Raw genomic sequence first — 22,613 nt, forward strand, 5'->3', positions numbered from 1 at the left:
AGTGTTTTTAAGTGAAACTGCTTAAAATGCCTTAAAATCTATTAATAATAGATTAATTCCAAAAAGTAAGACGGATATAAAGTAATAGAACAAAATGGAAGGAAAAAGAACCAGTTGTATCCTTGATGTGCTCTTGAGTAACTTTATTAGCCCCTTCCAAAAGCCCTTTTAATTAATGGCTTTTATAGCCTTGGATCTGTGGCCTGGTATCGGAGCCATTTGGCAGACAGGATAAACGCCATGGGGGCTCTGACCCTGCATGGGGGACTCAGGGTCTGGCCAGACCGGGGGACGGTCTGGGAGGCTGGGGCTTCAACCGATGCCTGTGTCAGCATTTTCTACTGCCCGTAAATAAAGGTATGAGTAGTGCAGCCCCAGTGCAGATACCTGACACTCGTCACAGAATAACGAGCAGGACACATTGTGTGGTGAGGCTAGACGCAGCATGCGCATTGGCTAAACAAATAGAGAAAGGGGGAAAACGTTTCTCAAGTTATCTTATTACTGCCTGAAGGCGGGAATATCGCAGTTGTGTACAAGAAGCGAGACGCTCGTAACTCCTTTGTGTCTACGTGTGTGTGTGTAAGTCGACACGGCGATATGCTTCTACCAGATGTGTGTGTTGGTGCCAGGCCCTAGGGAGCCTGAACATGGCAGACACTGAAGATCTGTTCTGAACCTCAGATTCCCAGACAGAAAAATGGCAACAGGTAGTGTGGGAAAAAGAGTGGAGGAACTAAAAATGGCTAAGGTCAATTCCTCACCAACCTTAGAGCGCTGGGAACACGATCTGTCCTCTACTGATCTGTGCTCTACCTTGGTTTCCTCCTCCCTCTCTCCTCTTTTATCCCCTTGGCTCCGTACCTTGTTTCCTCCTCCCTCTCTCCTCTGTTATCCCCTTGGCTCCGTACCTTGTTTCCTCCTCCCTCTCTCCTCTGTTATCGCCTTGGCTCCGTACCTTGTTTCCTCCATCAATGTCTTCTGTCCCTTGCCAACACAATTCATGCTATTAATCTTCACCTCAACACTCAATCCCTACAAATGACTCAGGTTCATCCATCCTCATAATCTCTCTCTCAATCCCTCAATCTCTCTCTCTCTCTCTCTTACTCTCTCTCTCTCGCTCAATCTCTCTCTCTATCTCTGTCTCTCTGTTCTCTCTGTTCGTCCTCCCTACTATTCTTTTGTCTGTCCAGATTCATGAACTGTCCACTTAGATTAAGACAGATGTTGCACACAGCTCATATGTAATATCTGGGGTCTGGTGACGTCTGGTGTACTTGTACTTGTACTTGTACTTGTACTGGTGTACTAGATCCCCAGCTTGTCTGTTCAAATCCACTGTGGACATTTCATTGTGTTGACATTCAGGCAGTGAGTTTTTTTTTTAATTTGTCATTTAAAAATGATGTGTGAGTAATTCTTTCCACCACCTGATGAAGAATGAGGCGAAGAAGCAGCTCCTTTATACAGTAGCAGGCTGGGTAAACGCACACAGCAGGGGGCAGCTCCTCCAGACAGGAATGTTAATGAGTGCTGCTGTTCATACAGCTCTATGTAGAGGCTAACAGGCTTATAGCAAATGGCTAGCTGTGATCTCCCTGGGCCCTGTGTCCTGCTGCGCTCGACAAACTGTTCGCTCAATGTGTCATAGTATAATTATTCCTGTGTAAATACATCATTTCAGATAACAACAGATTGTGATAGCTGCATGAAACTATCACCAGAAAACCTGAAAAGTACTGAAAAATTAAATAGTGCAGTTTGATTTAGTTTAGTGATTGGCAGAACAGAATCGTAAAAAACAAAAATGAAAAAGGAGCCAAGGATTAATAAAACAATGTACAACTGAGACAGAGAATGATGCAACAATTATCTCCCAATTAACTCTCTGTTGTTATTGAAGGACACAACATGATCAACCAATCAGGCTAACTATCAAGTGACTGCTCAAAGCACATAGACATCTGATTAAGGGTTTGGGAGCCTTAGATAGGCTGAGAGATGGCAGAAAGAGGAGAGAGTGGAAGAGAGGTAGAGGAGTAATGAGGAGAGGTTGAAGGGAGGGAGGGCAGAGAGACGTAGGAGAGATTGAAGGAAGATGGAGGTGATTTATGGAGGAGAAAGTGGAGAAGATTCTGCCCTGCAGGGGTAGCAGATGTATACCGTGGTAGCTCTGAGGAGCAGAGGCCTTGGGCTGGCTCTTGTTATGATCGCTGCTGCTCATGGGCCCAGCAGGGGATCCTGTTTGACAGTTGTGACCCAATAACCCTAACAGTCATGTTGTTCTAAAGATGTATTTAAGTATCAACATTGTGTGTGTGTGTGTGTGTGTGTGTGTGTGTGTGCGTGCGTGCGTGCGTGCGTGCGTGCGTGCGTGCGTGCGTGTGTGCGTGCGTGCGTGCGTGCGTGCGTGCGTGCGTGCGTGTGTGTGTGTGTGTGTGCGTGCGTGATTCTATATAAACACACTGTGACCTCACTCTATGAGGAACCAGGGACAAGAGACAATTTACACACACACACACACACACACACACACACACACTCACACACTCACACACTCATACACTCACACTCACACATCATGCAAGCCCACTGACTCATGCATGCACACACATGCACACACACAAATGCTCTCTCTCTCTCTCTGACACACACACACACACCCACACACACACACACACACACACTGTCCATCACAGAGTACATTATTTTTCCCATGGAGTTACGTTTTCCTCTGGAGTCTATTGAGGAGTGTGCTTGTGACAGCCTGGTTATTTTCCATGGATGGCTTGGTGTGTGTGTGTGTGTGTGTGTGTGTGTGTGTGTGTGTGTGTGTGCGTGTGTGCGTGCGTGAGTGTGTGGTTGCGTGTGTAGGGCTGCCTCACAGTGTTACAGTGACCTCTACTGGTTGAGTGACAGCTGTCTATCCTTTTCCTCTCAGGGAGCGAGAGGGCCTGATGGTTCAGTGGGAGAGCTGGGATTAGAGGGCAAAAAGGTAAGAGGTCCTAAAGGTCAAAGGTTTATTGATCAATTTCATTATACAATAATTGCATAATGGCTGGTAGGAAGTGCGTGGTTTCATAGCAAACTAAATGGCTTTCCCATAAATAACAGCTAGTGGCTTGAGTTGGAGCCACTAGATAAACTAGCTATAACTACATCATTTCATTTTCTATGGTTGTCTGAAAATGACATAGCTTTAACTGCCGTGACTCCAGACCTCCGCGTGGTGAAGGAGGGAGAGTGGAGCAGGATGAAACCATCATAGATAGAAGAAGTGTTGGGGCCTCATGGAGGCACTCTGTTCTTGTGAAACTTCCTCATATTGAGTAAATAGCTGCAGTAAAAGGTGACGTGGTCCAGGTCTCACTGACTGTCTTACCTCCTGTCTGTCTCCAGGGTGCAGACGGCCCAGTGGGTAAAGTGGGTCTGTCCGGTCCCGAGGTCAGTCACCCCTTCATCACCACATACTACTGATACATTCTACTGTTAGGACTGGAAGGTCATATGTTATGTTATGTCATATTATACTATATTGTATTATGTTATGTTATATTATATTATATTATATTATATTATATTATATTATATTATATTATATTATATTATATTATTTTATATTATATTATATTATATTATACTATATTATACTATATTATATTACATTATATTATATTATACTATATTATGTTATGTTTAGGGCTGGGCAACGATTAAAAGTTTTAATCGTGTTTGGTCGTGTTTGGTTAACTCGCGATTAATCTCACTTTTAAAATTCTATTTTAAATCCACTCCAATTGAAGTTAAATGATATTATCAAATGGAATGACACATTATCATTCATACCAAATGTACTTAATAAGCAAAAACTAGACCAAGTGATCTTGAGGGAGTTTTATTGACTCACTCAGTGTGGGTTGAATATGAAACTTACGGAACACCACAGATTTGGGAATTATAAATAGGCAGTTCATTAGTACAATTGTAAACCAACAGTTACTACAAGTGTAGTTAAATTCAAATAAGTAGCGCCACAGATTTGGGAATTGTAAACAGGCTGTCACTTACTGCAAGTGTAATTGAATGTAAAGTAAATGGAACTAAAAACAAAAATGTTTTTCTGATATGAATGTTGACATTCTTTGGGCAAAACCTTTCAAAATCAAAGTGGAACAAAAATAAATAAAAAGAGAATGTGCGTTAATTTGTATTAATCGCGTTAAAATAACATTGCATTAACGTGTAATTAACGCGTTAACTTGCCCAGCCCTAGTTATGTTATGTTATACTATATTTATTATTATTTATTTTATATTACAGCTCTAAAAGCATTACCAGCGTTCCAATTCAGTCGAACAACCTGATATCCAAAATGAATTAAAACCTGATACAATCACTTTTTATATATACGAATATATAAAATCAATGTTATCTATGTTATGGAAGCTCTTACGGTGACCTCTTTCTTTCTTTATTACTCCATCTTGTTATCATCCAGGGACCGACTGGAGACGTGGGTGACGTCGGGCAGAAAGGGTTTCCAGTAAGTTAGACTTTGTGCACTTTGTCTCTCTATCTCTCTCTCTATTCCACCTGTGTGGTTAAATGGAAGATAGTACTGTGTCAGGTCACCACTACAGTTCAGGTTATAATCTGCTATCATGAATGAATGAATGAATACTATTGCTCAGTAACAGAGTTACCTCTGTGTTTAGGGTGTTCAAGGGCCCTCCGGATCTCCAGGAGACAAAGGGATAGCAGGCGAGCCGGTAAGATGCTATCTTTTCTATCTTTCTCCATGTCCCAACTTCCCTCCTTCTCTAGACTCCTGCTCTTCTGCTCACTGCATCTCCCTCCCTGTTTGTTTGAAGATTGGCTTCGAGATTGGGGCCATCTTTTACTCATTTTATTCCATCTCCTTTTGTTTTTTAAATATATTTTTTGAATGATTGTCCACTTTTATCATTTTTTTTTTCCTCAAATCTTTTCATGGCCATCCATCTTTACAACTGAATTATGATGTGTGACTACAGCCATAGTTTATGGTCTGATGCCAGGAAATATCTTCTGCACCAACACAGTCCGCACATGTTTTATAAGGCATGCATTAATGTCTGCTAAATATTTAGCACACTTAATTAAAGGTTTCCTGCACGTGAGCCAGAGGTTTTCTCTGTTGATTCTTCTGGCATAGAGTAAAGCAAGCGGTGCGTCTGCCTTGTCCGGTGACTAATTGGTTTTTTAAGGCTTACCAATGGAATGGTTTTGTCGGTAATGAATGATTCCCAATGAAAAGCCACGCTGGAGTTGCGAGTAGCGGGCTGGCAAATGTGAAGCCGTTAATCTAAAATAAATCCACCCATCTTACTTTGGTTAAACTGGCAGATTGATATCTTTTCCACCAGCTCCCTCCCTCTCTCTCTCTCTCTCTCTCTCTTTCCATCCTCATCCTCATCCTTCATGTACTGCACAAAAGGTTGACCTTTTACTATTGCTCTACGGTTTTATTGCTCTCTCTCTTTCTATCTCTTGATTCTTCTCTTTCATGTGTGCCAAAACACACACATACACACCCACACCCACACCCAGACACACACATATACATACACACACACACACACACACACACACACACACACACACACACACACACACACACACACACACACACACACACACACACACACACACACACACACTTACTCCCTCACATGGTTTGTATCATCTGTAGTGTGCTTGTCTAACAAAGCATTTCTGACCTAGACCTCAATGACTACTTTCACTGGCTCCTGTTGAACAGTTTTCAGCTGCTTGTTGTTTGACAGCCACCATGTCTGCTGGTATAAGCGGTGGAGACAGGCTCAGTGGTGTCTAAGCGTCTGTGCCGTCCTCCACAGGGGCCCTCGGGGCCAGCAGGGGCCATAGGACTGCTGGGGGAACTCGGTCAACAAGTGAGTGGCCCAATCCTGTCTTTCTCCAACTCATTCATGAACTATGTGTTCTAAATCCAAGATGTGATCTAATATTACTAATATTCACTGTTTGTCAGGGTCCTCCAGGGAGCACTGGTGACCCGGGGCTGATGGGTGAACCAGGGGAGAAGGTGGGACCATGCATTACCTTTAAACACTATATAACATAGAAGAGGTCTATGGTGACCAGCAATAACACAGCAAGGTTGGAGAAGTATGCTATTGAATCAAATAAGATCCTTTTTACATAACTGTAAAAATAGCTGTAATGTAAGAGCAAACTCACAATGTGTTATTCTTAATTAGCTTGCCAACTAAGAACTCTGATATGATCAGCAAGGATTGATTAAAATAAGAAATATCACATTGATACAGGGAAAAAATAAATACATGAAACTATTAATAAAGTGATGTATTATTTATATTGCATCTAATGCATTTAGTCATGTAGTTTGTATCCATTTACTGTATTCATAGTTTACAAAGTTTGGAAATGGGCTAGTCTAAAATTCAGCTTTTTAATGAAAGAAACAAACTAATCGCTATCAGCCCATTCAAAGATGGGTTGAACCACATGGCCTGTGGTGGTATCAGGGTACAGGCCTGTGGTGGTATCAGGGTACAGGCCTGTGGTGGTATCAGGGTACAGGCCTGTGGTCCTATAAGGGTACAGGCCTGTGGTCCTATCAGGGTACAGGCCTGTGGTGGTATCAGGGTACACGGCCGTATCAGGGTACAGGCCTGTGGTGGTATCAGGGTACAGGCCTGTGGTGGTATCAGGGTACAGGCCTGTGGTGGTATCAGGGTACAGGCCTGTGGTGGCTCAATATGTCACGGAGTTAAAGGGCATGCTAAGCTGTTAGTCTGACCATACTCTCCTTTGTGCGTGTGTGTGTGTGTGTGTGTGTGTGTGTGGTGTGTGTTGGTCAGGGAGCCATCGGCGTGTCTGGAAACATAGGGGAGCAGGGAATGATCGGACCTCGTGTAAGTTTATCACACACATCCCACTCCCATACGTTCTGCGTTCAGAAAAGTGTACTGTACATTGTTTTATACAGTATATCTCAATTATAAGCCCTAATTTGTGAACAGATAACCTTAACAGTCAAACTGTTCTGAATATGTATTTAACACTGTGTGTGTGTGTGTGTGTGTGTGTGTGTGTGTGTGTGTGTGTGTGTCCATACAGGGGGAGCCAGGCCTGGAGGGGGAGGCGGGTGCGGCTGGTCACGATGGAACCAAGGTACCCCATGTTTCCTGAGCGCTCTTCAACTGGAGCTGAGGCTACTCTACTCAACTCAACCACTACAGATTGCAAATGGAAAACAGTGCAGGTTTAATCCTCATCTCCCGCCATGTGTGTAGGGTGAGAAGGGTGACATGGGCCAGGAGGGAGACAACGGGGACAAGGGAGAGCTGGGACTGAAGGGGAAAGAAGGCACACCTGGCTTTACTGGCCTCACCGGTGTCAGGGTAGGTAGTGGAATCCATAGGACCTCATGCTGCAGTCACACCTGATGACCGTTCACTGTGATGGCTTTAATGGTTTAATGTTTAATGTTTGCCTTAGGGTCAAGAGGGTAAATCTGGCAAGATGGGAGAGAGAGGGAAACTTGGACTCAAGGTAAGAGATCAATCAAGCAACCAATCAATCAATCAATCAATCAATGTTTAATAAATCAATGGAAGATAAAATAACTACTTTGTTGATCCCAGATGAGTTCTGCTCTGTAATGAAGCTTTGGCGTCTCTTCCTTTAGGGTGCCAAAGGGCCAATCGGCCACCTCGGGGAGACGGGCCCCATGGGGAAGCTGGGGCCCCCAGGGTTCGTTGGTCAGAAGGGCTCCAGGGGAACCACAGGACACGTGGTGAGTGGGACCACTAGAGACGGATCCACTAGAGACACACAGTAGACCACACCACTAGAGACTGATCACTAGAGACACACAGTAGACCACGTCACTAGAGACACATCCACTAGAGACACACAGTAGACCACGCCACTAGAGACTGATCACTAGAGACACACAGTAGACCACGTCACTAGAGACACATCCACTAGAGACACACAGTAGACCACGTCACTAGAGACACATCCACTAGAGACACACAGTAGACCACGCCACTAGAGACTGATCACTAGAGACACACAGTAGACCACGTCACTAGAGACACATCCACTAGAGACACACAGTAGACCACGCCACTAGAGACTGATCACTAGAGACACACAGTAGACCACGCCACTAGAGACTGATCACTAGAGACACACAGTAGACCACATCACTAGAGAACAATGAACCATACTGTAGCCTCCCAGTAGAGGCTGTCCTTGGTTGACAGTGAGTGCTGTTGTGTCCCCAGGGGGCGCCCGGTCGGATGGGTCAGCAGGGAGAGGTTGGTCTGGGAGGTTATGAGGTGAGCCACACCACAGTTACCCGCTGTCATATCCGCTTGTTTACACTCTGTTGTAAATATTTGGGTGGAATCTGATTTGATTTGAGTTAATTTTGCATCACTCCAGGGCCACCAGGGATCATCAGGCCCCATTGGGGGTCCGGGGCCCAAAGGTGAAAAGGTACGGAATGATTCACTTATATTCTGTTGATTGGATAACTTGAAGCTCTTAAAGTAGCTTTAAAACATAATCACCTGATAAAAAAGAAACTCCTGCGCTCTCAGACAGAAAAAAATAAGGAAAAGTATATATGCATAAAAAATATATTAAAGGACAATTCCGGTATTTTGAACATTGAGCAATTGAACATTTCTGGTTTGTCTAGGTTGACACTGAAATGTTGACTATTAGTCCTGTCTCGGGTATTTGGCTCATTTAGAATCGCCCTGCCTGCTTCAGAATGGCTGGCTATGGGCATTCACAAACCTGTCCTTAAAACAACCCTAAACGTTTGTTTTCAGAAATGTGCAACTTACCGAGTGGTAAGTGGTGTTCATTGATGTTCCAAATCAAGTTTCGTAGCGAAATACAGTTTCTGTCATGTTTTATTTATTATTTTGTAAATCCATTGAAACGGAAACCGGACCAGAACCGGAAACAGAAATGGGGCTGTTTGAGTTTGGTTGTAGTCTTTTCGCTTGGTTCTCTGTCTCAACAGTAGGGCTAGACCGAGTGAAAAGACTACAACCAGCCCCCCTTTCCGTTTCCGGTCAACATGCAATGAGTCTTCAAACAGAAATCAATGGATTTACAAAATAGTAAATAAAACCCTACAGAAACTGTATTTCGCTACGATACTTGATTTGAAACATCAACAAACACCACTAACCAATTGGTGAGTTGCACATTTCTGAAAACAAACGGTTTGTGAATGCCTGTAGCCAGCCATTCTGAAGCAGGCAGGGCGATTCTAAATGAGCCAAATACCGAGACAGGACCAATAGTCAACATGTTGGTGTCAACCACTCTATTACATCCTAGACAACCCAGAAAGGGGCCTCAATGTTCAAAATACCGGAATTGTCCTTTAAAAACAGACTTTCATGACTTTAAGTAAGAATTAAATCTTACCGTTATGGTATTGTTAGGATACATTTGATCTACCAAATGATGTTTGGCATGATGTTGTATGATTGACTTCATTCAACATAATGCTAATATTAGACATAATGCTACCATGAGACATAATACTGACATGAGATGAATCATTTCTTATTCTATCAGGGCGAGCAGGGGGACGACGGGAAGGTGGAAGGGCCTCCTGGAGCTCCAGGGGACATTGTGAGTCCAGACCTCATGTCTGTGGTCTTCTAGTGGCTCCACTTCATATGTGGATATATATGTGGCTAGAGCTTCCAGTCTGCGTGTGAAGCTCTGTTCTTTATTCAGCATGGCTTTGGTTTGAATGTATGTGTTGTTCACCAGGGGACCCCTGGGGACCGGGGAGAGAGGGGCGAGTCAGGAGACCCGGGCTATATTGTGAGTACTGCTCCTCAGAATGGTTGATGTCAGCACTCTGTTATGATGATCCTAGACTCCACACACTGTACTCTGTCGTCCTCTAATTCTTCAGGGTCAGATCGGTTTTGATGGCGAGAGAGGGAAGTCCGGGGCCCCTGGCCTACCTGTGAGTGTGGCCCCCCTTATATACCGATGGCTATTACACAGCCTGTACACACTGATGACCTTCTGAATCATTGATCACTCACAGGGTCACCCAGGACTGCGTGGGAGGCAAGGCCCCAAAGGATCCAAAGGAGAGCAGGTAAGAATATCAAGTCCTGCTTAGGATGTGAACTTTGTGTTTCAGAGATTGAGCCACATTGTGGTGTAGTGTACAGTGCTTAATATTGTCTGATCTGGATTCAGTCCCATGGATATGTGTCCATCGTGAATGCTGCTGGATAGAGGGGTTGCGTGTGATGGGGAAAATGTTTTCTAGATCTCAAAAAACCTTATTGCTCAATATACGGTTTGCTTCGGGAAGAGCGAAGCAAAAGAGAGAGCAATTCAGTAGGGGCTGTTCCATCTTCCTTATGTTTTATCTTCTTTATTTTAGGGTCAAAAAGGCAAGCAGGGCCACAACGGAGCAAAAGGATCAAGAGCATTACAGGTGCGTTCATCACCCGAGTCGACATGACCTGTTTGAATATTATGTTATTTATGGGATATCCTATATATTACATTCAAGTCTAAGCACACAGACAGTGTCAGTGTTTCAGTCTCTCTCTCTCTCTCTCTCTCTCTCTCTCTCTCTCCAATCAGTTTAAAGAGATATTTATTTTGTTACAGGGATAATGTGATGTTCTCTTTGTGTCCTCCAGGGTGTGGTGGGCCCCGTGGGTCCCAGGGGGGTGGTGGGCCGGGAGGGCCAGGAGGGGCTGCCTGGCATGGACGGACTTCCAGGGAAGGATGGCAGTAAAGGCATGCCGGTGAGACAGCAACACTCTATATTTCAATAAGGATCCACTGCACTAGGGTTTACTTTACAAATACACAAGAGTACAATTATTGGGCTTGGTTCCTCAACAATCACATAGCAGCAACAATACAATATAAAGTTAATACAGATAAGTATAAATATGTAGAATAAGTAAAGATAAGTAACAGTAGTGTAAAGTGATCAAGTGGTAGTGGTATCAGCCACGTTGATTCTAGTGTGAAAATGTAATTACAGAAAATTATGTATTGAAATAGTCTGTTGTTGTAGTGTGTGTGTGGTTTTCTTTGTTAGGGCTAGCCAGTTCTAATGCCTTCTGTCCTGTCTGTAGGGGGAACACGGAGACGATGGGGACTTTGGTGTGATCGGTAACGCTGGTTCACAGGGTAAACTCGGGGCTCCAGGGCTTCCTGGCGACCAGGGGACATATGGGCTGAAGGTGAAGAGAAGTCTTCTGCTAAACAAAAACAAGTATTACCCACATCCGATTGGGCTCAGTGTGTTCATTCTGGTGGATTGTGTGAATGAATACGGTCTGCAGTACAATATCTTTTCTCAAGCCCTCATTATTTCTTCTCTCAGGGCGAGCGAGGTCTTCCGGGACAGGTGGGGCCCAGGGGGAAGAGGGGCTTCAGGGGCGGTATGGGACTGCCAGGGACCCAGGGAGACCAGGGACCTAAAGGAAGACCTGTACGTTACCCTTGAGCAAACCATGGTTCCATATTTCACACTAGACCCCTGTGCACTTTGTAGGTTCACTTGTTCTGTCCTACATTATTAAATGATGTGTGTTTTGATGATAACTAGGGAGACTCAGGCGAACCAGGTTTTCCTGGCTTTCTGGGACTACTTGGACCAACGGTATGTTTAAAAAGTGCTCTCTGACAACATTCTATTATTTATATTCTGCAATGTTAAACTAAATTACCCTTTGATCGAACACAGCAAACCATACATTGTGCTCCAGCAATCACATCCATCACATCCATCAATCACATCCATCAATCACACCCATCACATCCATCAATCACATCCATCAATCACATCCATCACATCCATCAATCACATCCATCACATCCATCAATCACATCCATCTCACTTCTTCAAATTTGGGATTTTGGATTTTGGGACTTTTTAGTTTGAATATCAACATAAAAATCATTTGTACGATTCTACGAAAAAAGAAAAGGAGAAAGCTGTTCCTTGCACATGCTTCCTCAGGTGACATTGTTGTTGTTCTAGGGGGCCCCCGGAGACTATGGACCAAAGGGCATCCAGGGGCCAAAGGGGCCCCAGGGTATGATGGTAAGCAACAGGATCTAAAAATCGGACCAAACAAACGTGTGAACACTTGAATTCCTTGACCAATATTAGGAGTGAATCTTGCTTCTGTTCTTTGATTTATTTCAAAGTAAACCTGAAGATTTAGATTTAGGAAGGATGTGATTGGAAGCTTAAGGTTTTGATTGGTGAGGAGACACTTGTGGGGTATCTAGTGGGGTATCAGGCAGTGTGTTATCATAAGATGTAACCTGATTACTACCCGCTTGGAATTGGTGATTTAGTCAACAATCCTGGTTATTTTAGAGGAAGTTATAGCAATTCAAATGTAAACAAATCCATTCAATTCAATGTGAGGTGATATGTGAATGTTATATTTCTAACATATCTCTTTGATTCTCTCCTCAGGGTGTAGGGGGGTCGGCTGGTCTTATGGGAATCATCGGTCCTAATGGAAGTGCTGTACGTATCGCACAGCTCTAAACCCACACTGACTGTTCTCTGACTTCATGTTCTTTTGATTTCATTGCTAACAGTGAGCTTTACATTTCAGGGTCCTAGAGGAGAGAAGGGCAACCGTGGAGAGACTGTGAGTACACTTTGTTTTTTAATTAGACCTTCACCTTTGTATATACATCGCATTTATAACACTAAAATAGTTTGATGTCCAGGCTTAAATAATGTATTTTTGTCTTTTCTGAACAGGGATTGCAAGGACCAACGGTAGGTGTGAATTAGTTGTGTTGCTTTAGGGAATAAAAGTACAAACATTAGATCCAGTCTACTGTAACCCATGAATTAAACATGATGATCATGATGTCTTCATCAGGGATCTCCCGGACCCCGCGGGCCGCCGGGACCACCTGTAAGCTACACCTCCCTTTCTAGAATAAAAGTCTACATGTCGTTCACTCTCTTCTCTAAGCCACGTTCCTGTCTCTCGTCACTGTCCGGCCATAAAGGCACAATAAGAAAATTAAAATATACAAAATATAACAAATCCAAGAGGGGATATTGTAATGATATCTTAATGTTATAATTCTTATACTGATTATTCTCTATTCCTTCTCTAGGGCCTGCCAAGTGTTCCCGCCTCATTTGTAAGCCATTACAATTTTAGTCATTATATTATAAACAAGTCATCACCTTACATTTTGTATTTTATAGAGAAAATGTCTTCAAGACTGTTGTTATTTACAGATGGAGGATGGTCTTCATTTCTTTGTGGATTCACTCACCCCACTCAGGACTGAGGTGAGCAGAGCAGAGAGTTTGTGTCTGTGTGTGTGTCCGTGTGTGTGTGTGTGTGTGTGTGTGTGTGTGTGTGTGTGTGTGTGTGTGTGTGTGTGTGTGTGTGTGTCCATGTGTGTGTGTTCCTGTGTGTGTACGTCTTTCAGACTAATATAGACAAAACAAATATTTTCACTGGACCTCTTACAACTTTGTTTACTCTTCTCAATCTTCAGCATCTTCATAAGCCGGCGATGGACCTGCCCATGCTGGACCAGGGCGCAGAGATCTTTAAGACGATCCACTACCTCAGTAACCTGATCCACAGCCTGAAGAACCCGCTGGGCAACAGGGACAATCCCGCCCGCATCTGCAAGGACCTCCACAGCTGTGAACACAAAGTGAAAGATGGTGTGTAGTGATTATGTGTGTGCGTGTGTGTGTGTGTGTGTGTGTGTATGCTTTGTTCATATATAATGTTTGCTGATCGGTATGCATAGCAGAAAAATACTGATGGATTGATACACTTGTTTTCTTTTTGTCAGGCACTTTTTGGATTGACCCCAACCTGGGCTGCTCCTCAGATACTGTAGAAGTTTTCTGCAATTTTACTGGAGGAGGGCAGACCTGTCTCAAGCCAATCACAGTGTCCAAGGTAATCCAGACACAAGGGAAACACAAGTGAATCAAGGAAATCCTCACAACAATTATACTTAAATTCTCACAAATTTCAATTGAAAAATGACAACAATAGAACCCTGAGACCTAACCCACGTCTTTTCCTGAAACAGCCGGAAATGAGCGTTGGCCGTGTGCAGATGAACTTCCTGCACCTGCTGAGCTCGGAGGCGGTGCAGCACGTCACGGTCCACTGCCTGAACGTGGCAGTGTGGAGCGAGGAGGACGGCCGGCCCCCCGGGCCCCAGGCCGCCGCCTTCAAGTCCTGGAGCGGGGAGATGATCCATGCTGGAGGGGAGCTGGCACCACATGTAACAGAGGACTCCTGCTGGGTGAGTGTCAGCAGGCTGTGCAGGGTGTCTGGACTGTCTGTGGTCAGGGTGTCTGGACTGTCTGTGGTCAGGGTGTATGGACTGTGGTCAGGGTGTCTGGACTGTCTGTGGTCAGGGTGTATGGACTGTTGGACTGTGGTCAGGGTGTATGGACTGTGGTCAGGGTGTATGGACTGTTGGACTGTGGTCAGGGTGTATGGACTGTGGTCAGGGTGTATGGACTGTGGTCAGGGTGTCTGGACTGTGGTCAGGGTGTCTGGACTGTGGTCAGGGTGTATGGACTGTCTGTGGTCAGGGTGTATGGACTGTGGTCAGGGTGTCTGGACTGTGGTCAGGGTGTATGGACTGTTGGACTGTGGTCAGGGTGTATGGACTGTTGGACTGTGGTCAGGGTGTCTGGACTGTGGTCAGGGTGTATGGACTGTTGGACTGTGGTCAGGGTGTATGGACTGTGGTCAGGGTGTATGGACTTTTGGACTGTCGGTGTTCTGGGTTTGTATCTCCCCAACAGCCGCAGTCTACCCGGACGGGATGCCCTAACTCCTACCTTTGACATATATCAAAACAACACCCTATCAACATACAAGACCATTTGATTGTATGACGTGATGTGATATAACTGCACAATGCATGTGTTTTTTTATAGTATATCAAAAATGTATTCCTCCATTTCAGATGAAAGACGGTCGCTGGCACCAGACTCACTTTGTCTTCCACTCGGCCGACCCAACGCTCCTCCCGGTGGTGGACGTCCTCCACCTGCCCCGGACCAGCGCCGGCTCACACTACCACCTGGAGGTGGGCCCTGTGTGTTTCCTGTAGCACCAGCCAACCCCCGGACCATCGCTGGGCTGCAGGGTGAACCATCTCTCTCTCACTGGGTGACACCTGCTGCACCAAGGTGGCCAGGAAGATACAGCATACCCCCCCCCCCCCCCCCCCCCCCTCCCCGAGTACTGTCCATCAGGGCACCTCCCGGCTCTGCCCCCCAACACCCCCCTCACCTAGCCTGGCCGGCCAACATCACAGTGGGGCGGGGGTGTTCACAGAAACAGAAGAGAAGCAGGAGGAGGGGAAGGAGGAGGAGGAGGAGGAGGGGCTGAAGACGAGGCGGAGGGTGGAGGGGCTCTTGCACTAACAGCTCCTAGAGAGAGCGGTATGGGGGATGGTCCCCCCTTGTATGGGTGCCAGCATGGGGCCACCCCAAATTGCAGAAATAAAGTTTCATGCCACCTAGTCTCTCTGGAACAATGCTAAAGTGAGGAGAGAAACACGGCCTAGTCCATTTTGTGTTAATTTTACCAACAGTTGGACCTTGTAGTAACTTATTGTCTGCTATGGTATACTGTATTGTATACCTACTGCGTGTACTGTTTTTGTTTTTTGGAAATACTAAGAAAAACACAGACACAATTCTGTTTAAAGGAGAATCATTAAGTCAGTAGGAGTACTTAAATGTACATATATATATGCTTATTGCTTAACGTTTATACATGTATATCTTATGTAAAGAAATAATCTTCAAGTGCAATAGAAAATGAGAAGATCATTTTATATTCTAAACATGTCGGATGATATTGAAGGCCTTTCAGGGGTGCTGTTCTATTAGCCTTTGGTGCTCATCGCTGGTCAATCAAGTATATGTGAATTGTTACACAATTATATTGAACCCCAAAACAAATTGATTCTTGTTCCCCTCAAATGTAAGCTCAAATGTAAGCTTTTCTTTTTTTTTTAAGTAAAACAAATCCATAAGAAGGGGCATCGAATCAGATTTCATTAAACGTTATTAAGAAGCCACACATAGAGAGCCAGAGGATTCACAACCCACAATATTTGAAGTGAATACAAATAATAATGTGATTTTTTACAACATATCTGGCCTTGATATATATTCTTGCAAATAAGTAGTATAAATTCTCAAGAGTGCATTATTTTCAACAGTGAACTTTATCTCCACTGTGGAATGTGAAGTCAGATGTAGATACTAATCCCCAAAAGGTCCCTACTCCTCCCACTCTCTGTTTCCAGAGGCTTTTATAAACCACAGAGAGATAGGATGGAGAGGATTATTATCTTCTGGTCCAGGTACGTCTATTGGACAGGCTATAGCTACAGGCTATAGGCTACAGGCTATAGGCTACAGGCTATAGGCTACAGGCTATTGCTACAGGCTATAGCTACAGGCTATCCCTGGGAGTGAAAACTGAGCCAGAGTCCAAACACACTCCTCCTCTCACTCGCTCACACTCTGTGCAGCCAGGCTGGAGTTGGGAGTCGCTGTGCTGGCAAATGTGAACCTAAAATAAATCCACCCATCTTACTTTGGTTAAACTGACTCCCACAAGCTTCTCTGACTCTCTCGCTCTCTCTCTCTCTCACCCTCCCTTTCTCTCCTCCCTCGCTCTCTCGCTCACTCACTCACTCACTCACTCTCTCTCTCTCTCACTCTCTCTCGCTCTCTCTCTCTCTCTCTCTCTCTCTCTCTCTCTCTCTCTCTCTCTCTCTCTCTCTCTCTCCTGCATGGCGCTAAGTAGGACTGAGGGGCTCACCTAGTGCTCTAATTACACCACTTTGCAAAAAGAATGAATAATAAATATACAATTATTCTGATAAATATAAATGCATGCATGCTCAATTTAAAAACAAACAAACATATAGGCATAGTTTATTGCTAAAGCTTATTGAACGTCCCCATCCTCGTATTGTTATAGCCCATCCAGACACAAACACAATGCATAGTTGCTTGATGATTTCAAACCTTGTTTGCCTTTTTTTATTTGTGTTTCTGTTGTACTGCAATATTCAGAGATATATATTTTAAGAACAATCTTTTCATGGATAATAATATACAGTGTATAAATAGTGCACTTCCACGATCACTGCCACACATAGTGTGTGCAAACACACACCCTCCCACACACACCCACACGTACACACTGAGTTGTATGTACTATCTCTTGCAACACATCTAGTGGAAATAGTTTGATTACATTTATTTTCTGTGCTGTAGTTGAAAAGTGTGTATAATTGTGCAAGTCTCCCTGTATACAGTGATCCCCTCTTGCTAATTTAATGTTATTTAATGTTGTAAACGTGGTTTCTGATAGAGCTAGGTGCTGATTTAACAATAGTAGTATTTCTGACTATTTTATATAACAGTTTGCCCAACTGGTCTTGGAGTTATAGATGTTTTTTATGTGTAAATGTTAGGCTCCAGAGGAAAAAAAATATTGCAATGTTTATTGTCTTTTATTTTTTTATTTTGTTGGTTTTCTTTTTTCCCTCTATAATAATCAAACATGTACTGTACAAGGACCTTGTTCGATTCTATAACTTGTCTTTAATGGAAATTGTGAAAGTTCTGTACTATTTGTAAATCCGTTGTAGACATTAAAATGAGCTAAGAATACCTCACATTATTCCTTATGACTTGGTACAAACTCTTCCTGATCTGTTGGGGAAATATCAAAACATCATCCAACTCTGGAACAGGAACAACCCTGGTGCTTTTATCTGTCGTATCTGTTACCCTTTCTCTGTTCAATGTTCAGTTGTTTAATAAATACAATGAATATGTGTCAGGACCATTACTTTAAGAACCACAACGTTCTAGTCCAATAGTATCGTTTCAGAATAATGCCACTAGATGGCAGAATCGTACAATTCAGATCACAGTAATGCTATGTCTATCACTCTGGCTCCGACACACTCCAACACGGAGTGCCGAGTGCCGACGTAGATTGCTTTGCGGAACACGAGCATCGGCGCCTCGGTGTCAGACTTCCCACCCCTACCATAAAGTACTAAACATGCTAGGCAAAGTGAATTGCAGGGGCAGTTACGCAAGGACAAAATAAACGCACTTAAGCGAAGTTTGGGTGCCCAACAAGCAGCTTTCACCAGACCAAATTTAGAGAGAGAAAATGTTGTGCATGCAAGTTACGTGGTGAGTGAGTTATTTGTATAGGCCTAAAAAAAGTGTCCTTTAAGGTCCGAAACTCCCGGAAACTCCGAGCGTTTTGAAGGCGGCATTATATTTTGACTTTCGGCTCAGCGAAAACCTCCCCGTATATTTGTTTTAACCAATCAGGTTGTCGGAATCGCGCCCCACGTGGTGTCAAAGCAGTTCCACGGTGACGTCTCCCCTCCAGGGTGGTGACGTCGACACTCCGTGGCGGTGACGTTTGGCGGTACTGAGGACTATTTTGAATCGTGGGTTGCATTTTTTCCCCCAAAATCTACACTCATGCTTGTTTTTAAAATGGAAAATTGCTCGAACTTTAAGCAAGGATAACATTAAGCTGGTACCATGGACGGGATGTTAGAGAGCGACCAGACGCTCCCCGTCGACATCAACGGAAGGTAAAGGAGCTCACTGGAGCTAGCATGCTAGCCCTGAACACTGCTACTGGGAGCTCTGGGTCCACTGGTCTGCTACTGGGAGTCTGTTACTGGGAGTCTGTTACTGGGACAGCTTAACAACGAGCTTCAACTCCAATAGCTCATATTAAACATGTCTTTCAGTGTTTGTTCTGGACTAGATCTGTTGGTCTGCTGTCACGTTATTGTGTGTCGTTGTTGGTAATGTACGACTCGAAGGGGCCAAATGCTCCTAAAATCAATGTTTAACTCTACCACATTGTTCAGTTTTTCCATAGATGAAGTTAAAGTAAGTGGTGTTGGAAGGTTGTGAATAGGTTCAAACAAAGTGCGTTTGAATGCTCATGTAGTCGGTGGTGGGTCAGCAGTGCGTACTGTGGCGCAATCCTGTGACGCTCCTCCATGTAAACAACACGTTACACGTCGTCTTACTTCACTAAATACCTTCCATTTAGTTATTAATACATTCCATTTATTTATTGTTATCAAGAATGATGATTTCAGATGTGCATAAAAGCGGAAATAATAGGACTAATGTCTGAGTGCATGAGGATAGTACTAGAGTTAACGGGATGTTATTTCCGTGTATGCTTTCCGAAAGATGGGTGTGATCTGGGGTAGGTAACAACGTAGGTAACAACAGCTCTACTAGTATTGCTATAATATGGAGACTATAGCAGCCACACATAGTTAGTATCCCCTCCTTGTGTGCTGATGTGAATGGTAGCAATTAGCCAGTCACCCAGATGGTAAACGCACTATAGTAATCCAATATGTAAGTGACACCTGTCTTGTTAATGAGTTATTCAATGATTCTAAAAGACTATTAACTACACATTCAAACCATATCCAACCACACCTTTGGCGTTATTTATTTTAGAAGTTTAACAATAGAGGAAGTGACTGTTTACATTCTCAGTTCCCTATGACTAGGAAGGCAAGTTATCTTTGAAACGTGAATATATATATATATATATATGAGATAGATATATATATACGTGTGATTTGTTGGTCAAAATATGTATTTAATGTCCTCAAATTGGCTTTGGCTGTATTTGCAGCGCAATTGAAATTATTTTAGTTGATTAGCCTGCTCTTGTGTTTTATCCTTGATATCAAAGATATTGTCATCATGTGGGCTTCATATTTGAGTGTAAACTCGCATGCATACATAATGCATGAAGGTTTACGTTAGAAAAGCACAAGAGTTATCCTGTGCTTGTGTGTGTGTGTGTGTGTGTGTGTGTGTGTGTGTGTGTGTGTGTGTGTGTGTGTGTGTGTGTGTGTGTGTGTGTGTGTGTGTGTGTGTGTGTGTGTGTGTGTGTGTGTGTGTTGCACAACGTTTCCCATCAGTGTGAGATGGCTTCACTGAACCACAGTTGTCTGTTTGTCTTCTAGTGACAGCTCTCTGCATCACTGGCCATTATTATTTTTTTCTCTCCTCGGTCTCAAAATTCGTGCAAGGCAGCCCCTGACACACATACACACACGCACAGTCTTATTCATACAGATTAATAGAAAAGACTGGGAAAATAATTACAATCCTTGGGAGTATGTAAACGAAGCAGAAATTCTGCAGCTATTTTTGGATTGTCCTTAGGGTTTTTACAGAAGCTGACCAACATGAGTATTACATAAACATGGAATGTTAGTCTTTAACCATGTAACTACACTGGCACCATGCACTGCGTTGTCGCCAAACTATGATCTCTTTGGATATTATCTTTAAAAAAAATAAGGATTCAGTGTTTTCTTTTAAGGCAGAGCGATGGATATTGCTGACTGTGTTCCCGTAACACATTTATTTTTGTCTTTAGCTGCAGACTGCCAGACTCCGTGGACGATGGAGACTGTTCCCCTGACAGCATGACAGGTATCAGGCAGTTGTCTTCTAATTGTTCTTCTTATTCCCTCTTCTACTCTCTCTCTCCCTGGGATGGCGTCTTACTCCCCCTGTGGGCTCATTATCACTACTGTGGGATAGTTTGTCTTGAGTCAAGACCTCCTTAACGTGTTGTTGCATTAAGCGATGGATAAGTTGGATGTCAGAAAGTGATAATTACCTGTTTTTTTGGGGTGGGGGTGTCTATTTCAAAGTGAGGACCATATTATTATCCAAAGATATAATGTTAGCTGTATGTTGTAAAGTAAACTATGTCTATTTTCATAGACAGTGTATCGCTTCTACATCTTGTAAGTATTCAACAGTTACCCTAGCCTAGTACACCTAAGAGAAATGGATAAATATTAAGATAAATATTTTTTTTATATAAGTGAACCATGTTTGGCATGTGGCACACTCTCAGAATAATGTTTTTTTATACTGGCGATCTCCACTATGCACCATGACTTAAAAAGCATCTTATTTTCTATCCAACAACCAATACCTTACCAAAGGCTACAGCACCGTGGGCAGAACTAGTCCAGAGCGAACACTGCTCCAGTGATTAATGTTGTAAAACATAACAACACTGTTCATGCAGTCGGGGCGTCATATGAGAACTAGAGGTTAAAAATAGTTTGGTCTCTCACATAGCTACAGCGCTCGAACAGACAATTTCTGAACCATAAGCCTGTGAATTTTGACGTCAAGCATGATGGGGGGGTACGGCTCCACGGCATGTTATTTGATTCAATAGGGACGCGTTGTTTTTTGTATCCCTACAGCTCTGTCCTTCCCAGAAAAGATGACCCCCATAAAAGCACTCACCATGAAGGACTACGAGAATGTAAGTCTTTCTTATACATTCACCGGAAGTAAATGTATGGCCATTGATGTGGTGCTTAGTTATTGATGACATTGGGACACTACGTTGAGTTTGTATACAGTGTGTTGGCTGTGTTATGTCTCGCATTACTCAGGGTATCCATTGCCCTTAAAGGCACACGCCACTGTATTGTTGCCTGTGTCCGATGCATGGTGTGCATAGTTTTAGTAGCTGTGGTCTGACCTTGTGAAGGCATACATGTTGAAAATATGGGTCTGCTTTAACTACCCACGCTGTTAATTCGGACCCAGCCAGAGATTTTTTGGTTAATGGTATAAGGATGATAAGAGCGGAGGAGAAGTCCCTCAATAATTTAAAGTCTTGCTAGTTCAAAGTAATAACAACTTAAGCATCCATATGCATGGCAGTTTTAAAGTATCTTGGAAAGTTTTGGCCACAAATGTAAACATGAATGGCAGTGTACAACTAGTGATGCTTCTAAATAGCCTTAATGAACACAAGCTGTCTAGTCATAATAGGATTTGGTCCTTTAAGCATATCTAATGATACACATGTATATTGAAATTATATTATTCAATGTTAATTCAGTTTAAAGAAGAAAAACTCCATTCATCTTATTTTATTATACTAGTCCAATGCTCTTCCACAATACAGTAGATTACAATAAGAAGATCATTCACTGTCCTCTGCTTGGCCCCAACCACACAACATAACCAAGTATGGGGTTAAAGAAGAGGGTTCTTTTTTCAGCAGGGCTTAGGTATGCTGTCATTCCACAGAATGCTTAGTAGTGTTGCGTTGTTAGCTGCATGATTGTAGAACGCTTGCAGTTTCATCATCCACTTCCTCCCTTATGAAGAGCTTCTTCCTCCCTGACCTCAATTGCCAAATGAGTGCTGTTAAGGGCCTGAAGCTCTATGTCGTACAGTCTACCGAGCACGACCTCTTACTCACATTATAAGCATGGCACATGCACACACATGCTACTATTTAAATCCTATATGGCTACATTAAACGTGTTTGTAGAGGCTTTTTAGTGTTTTTAGTGTTACCAGTAGAGCTTTGGCCGAAGGTTACATAAGCGGCCTTCTTGTCATGCTTCTTTCT

The 22,613-nt window shown here is 43.4% G+C and overlaps 2 protein-coding genes across 3 annotated transcripts in view; both read left to right on the forward strand.

Annotated features, from left to right (window-relative positions):
* The window catches only part of LOC311363314 (uncharacterized protein), a gene marked incomplete at both ends in the record, with an annotated part of 64,088 nt that extends 48,872 nt beyond the window's left edge, over positions 1 to 15,216 (forward strand). The window contains 33 exon segments of the mRNA XM_084483270.1: positions 2,945 to 2,998; positions 3,403 to 3,447; positions 4,502 to 4,546; positions 4,719 to 4,772; positions 5,901 to 5,954; positions 6,053 to 6,106; positions 6,906 to 6,959; positions 7,165 to 7,218; positions 7,341 to 7,448; positions 7,546 to 7,599; positions 7,736 to 7,843; positions 8,340 to 8,393; positions 8,500 to 8,553; positions 9,658 to 9,714; positions 9,859 to 9,912; positions 10,007 to 10,060; positions 10,145 to 10,198; positions 10,493 to 10,546; positions 10,758 to 10,865; positions 11,205 to 11,312; positions 11,456 to 11,563; positions 11,681 to 11,734; positions 12,116 to 12,178; positions 12,563 to 12,616; positions 12,708 to 12,743; positions 12,860 to 12,877; positions 12,984 to 13,019; positions 13,228 to 13,254; positions 13,355 to 13,408; positions 13,627 to 13,795; positions 13,930 to 14,039; positions 14,176 to 14,394; positions 15,070 to 15,216. Coding sequence (XP_084339396.1) covers positions 2,945 to 2,998; positions 3,403 to 3,447; positions 4,502 to 4,546; positions 4,719 to 4,772; positions 5,901 to 5,954; positions 6,053 to 6,106; positions 6,906 to 6,959; positions 7,165 to 7,218; positions 7,341 to 7,448; positions 7,546 to 7,599; positions 7,736 to 7,843; positions 8,340 to 8,393; positions 8,500 to 8,553; positions 9,658 to 9,714; positions 9,859 to 9,912; positions 10,007 to 10,060; positions 10,145 to 10,198; positions 10,493 to 10,546; positions 10,758 to 10,865; positions 11,205 to 11,312; positions 11,456 to 11,563; positions 11,681 to 11,734; positions 12,116 to 12,178; positions 12,563 to 12,616; positions 12,708 to 12,743; positions 12,860 to 12,877; positions 12,984 to 13,019; positions 13,228 to 13,254; positions 13,355 to 13,408; positions 13,627 to 13,795; positions 13,930 to 14,039; positions 14,176 to 14,394; positions 15,070 to 15,216 — 2,376 coding nt within the window.
* Positions 15,217 to 18,564: 3,348 nt separating this feature from the next.
* Positions 18,565 to 22,613, forward strand: part of LOC311363219 (myomegalin-like) — a 46,099-nt gene continuing 42,050 nt past the window's right edge. For both annotated transcript variants that reach the window (XM_084483187.1, XM_084483188.1), the window contains exons 1-3: positions 18,565 to 18,759; positions 20,595 to 20,650; positions 21,445 to 21,506. In XM_084483187.1, the coding sequence (XP_084339313.1) occupies positions 18,707 to 18,759; positions 20,595 to 20,650; positions 21,445 to 21,506 (171 nt within the window). In that variant the 5' untranslated portion in view covers positions 18,565 to 18,706. The remainder of the gene's footprint in view (positions 18,760 to 20,594; positions 20,651 to 21,444; positions 21,507 to 22,613) is intronic.

Source organism: Micromesistius poutassou (genome assembly GCF_964030765.1).
Source record: "Micromesistius poutassou genome assembly, chromosome: 18".
In the NCBI taxonomy this organism is placed as follows: Eukaryota; Metazoa; Chordata; class Actinopteri; order Gadiformes; family Gadidae; genus Micromesistius; species Micromesistius poutassou.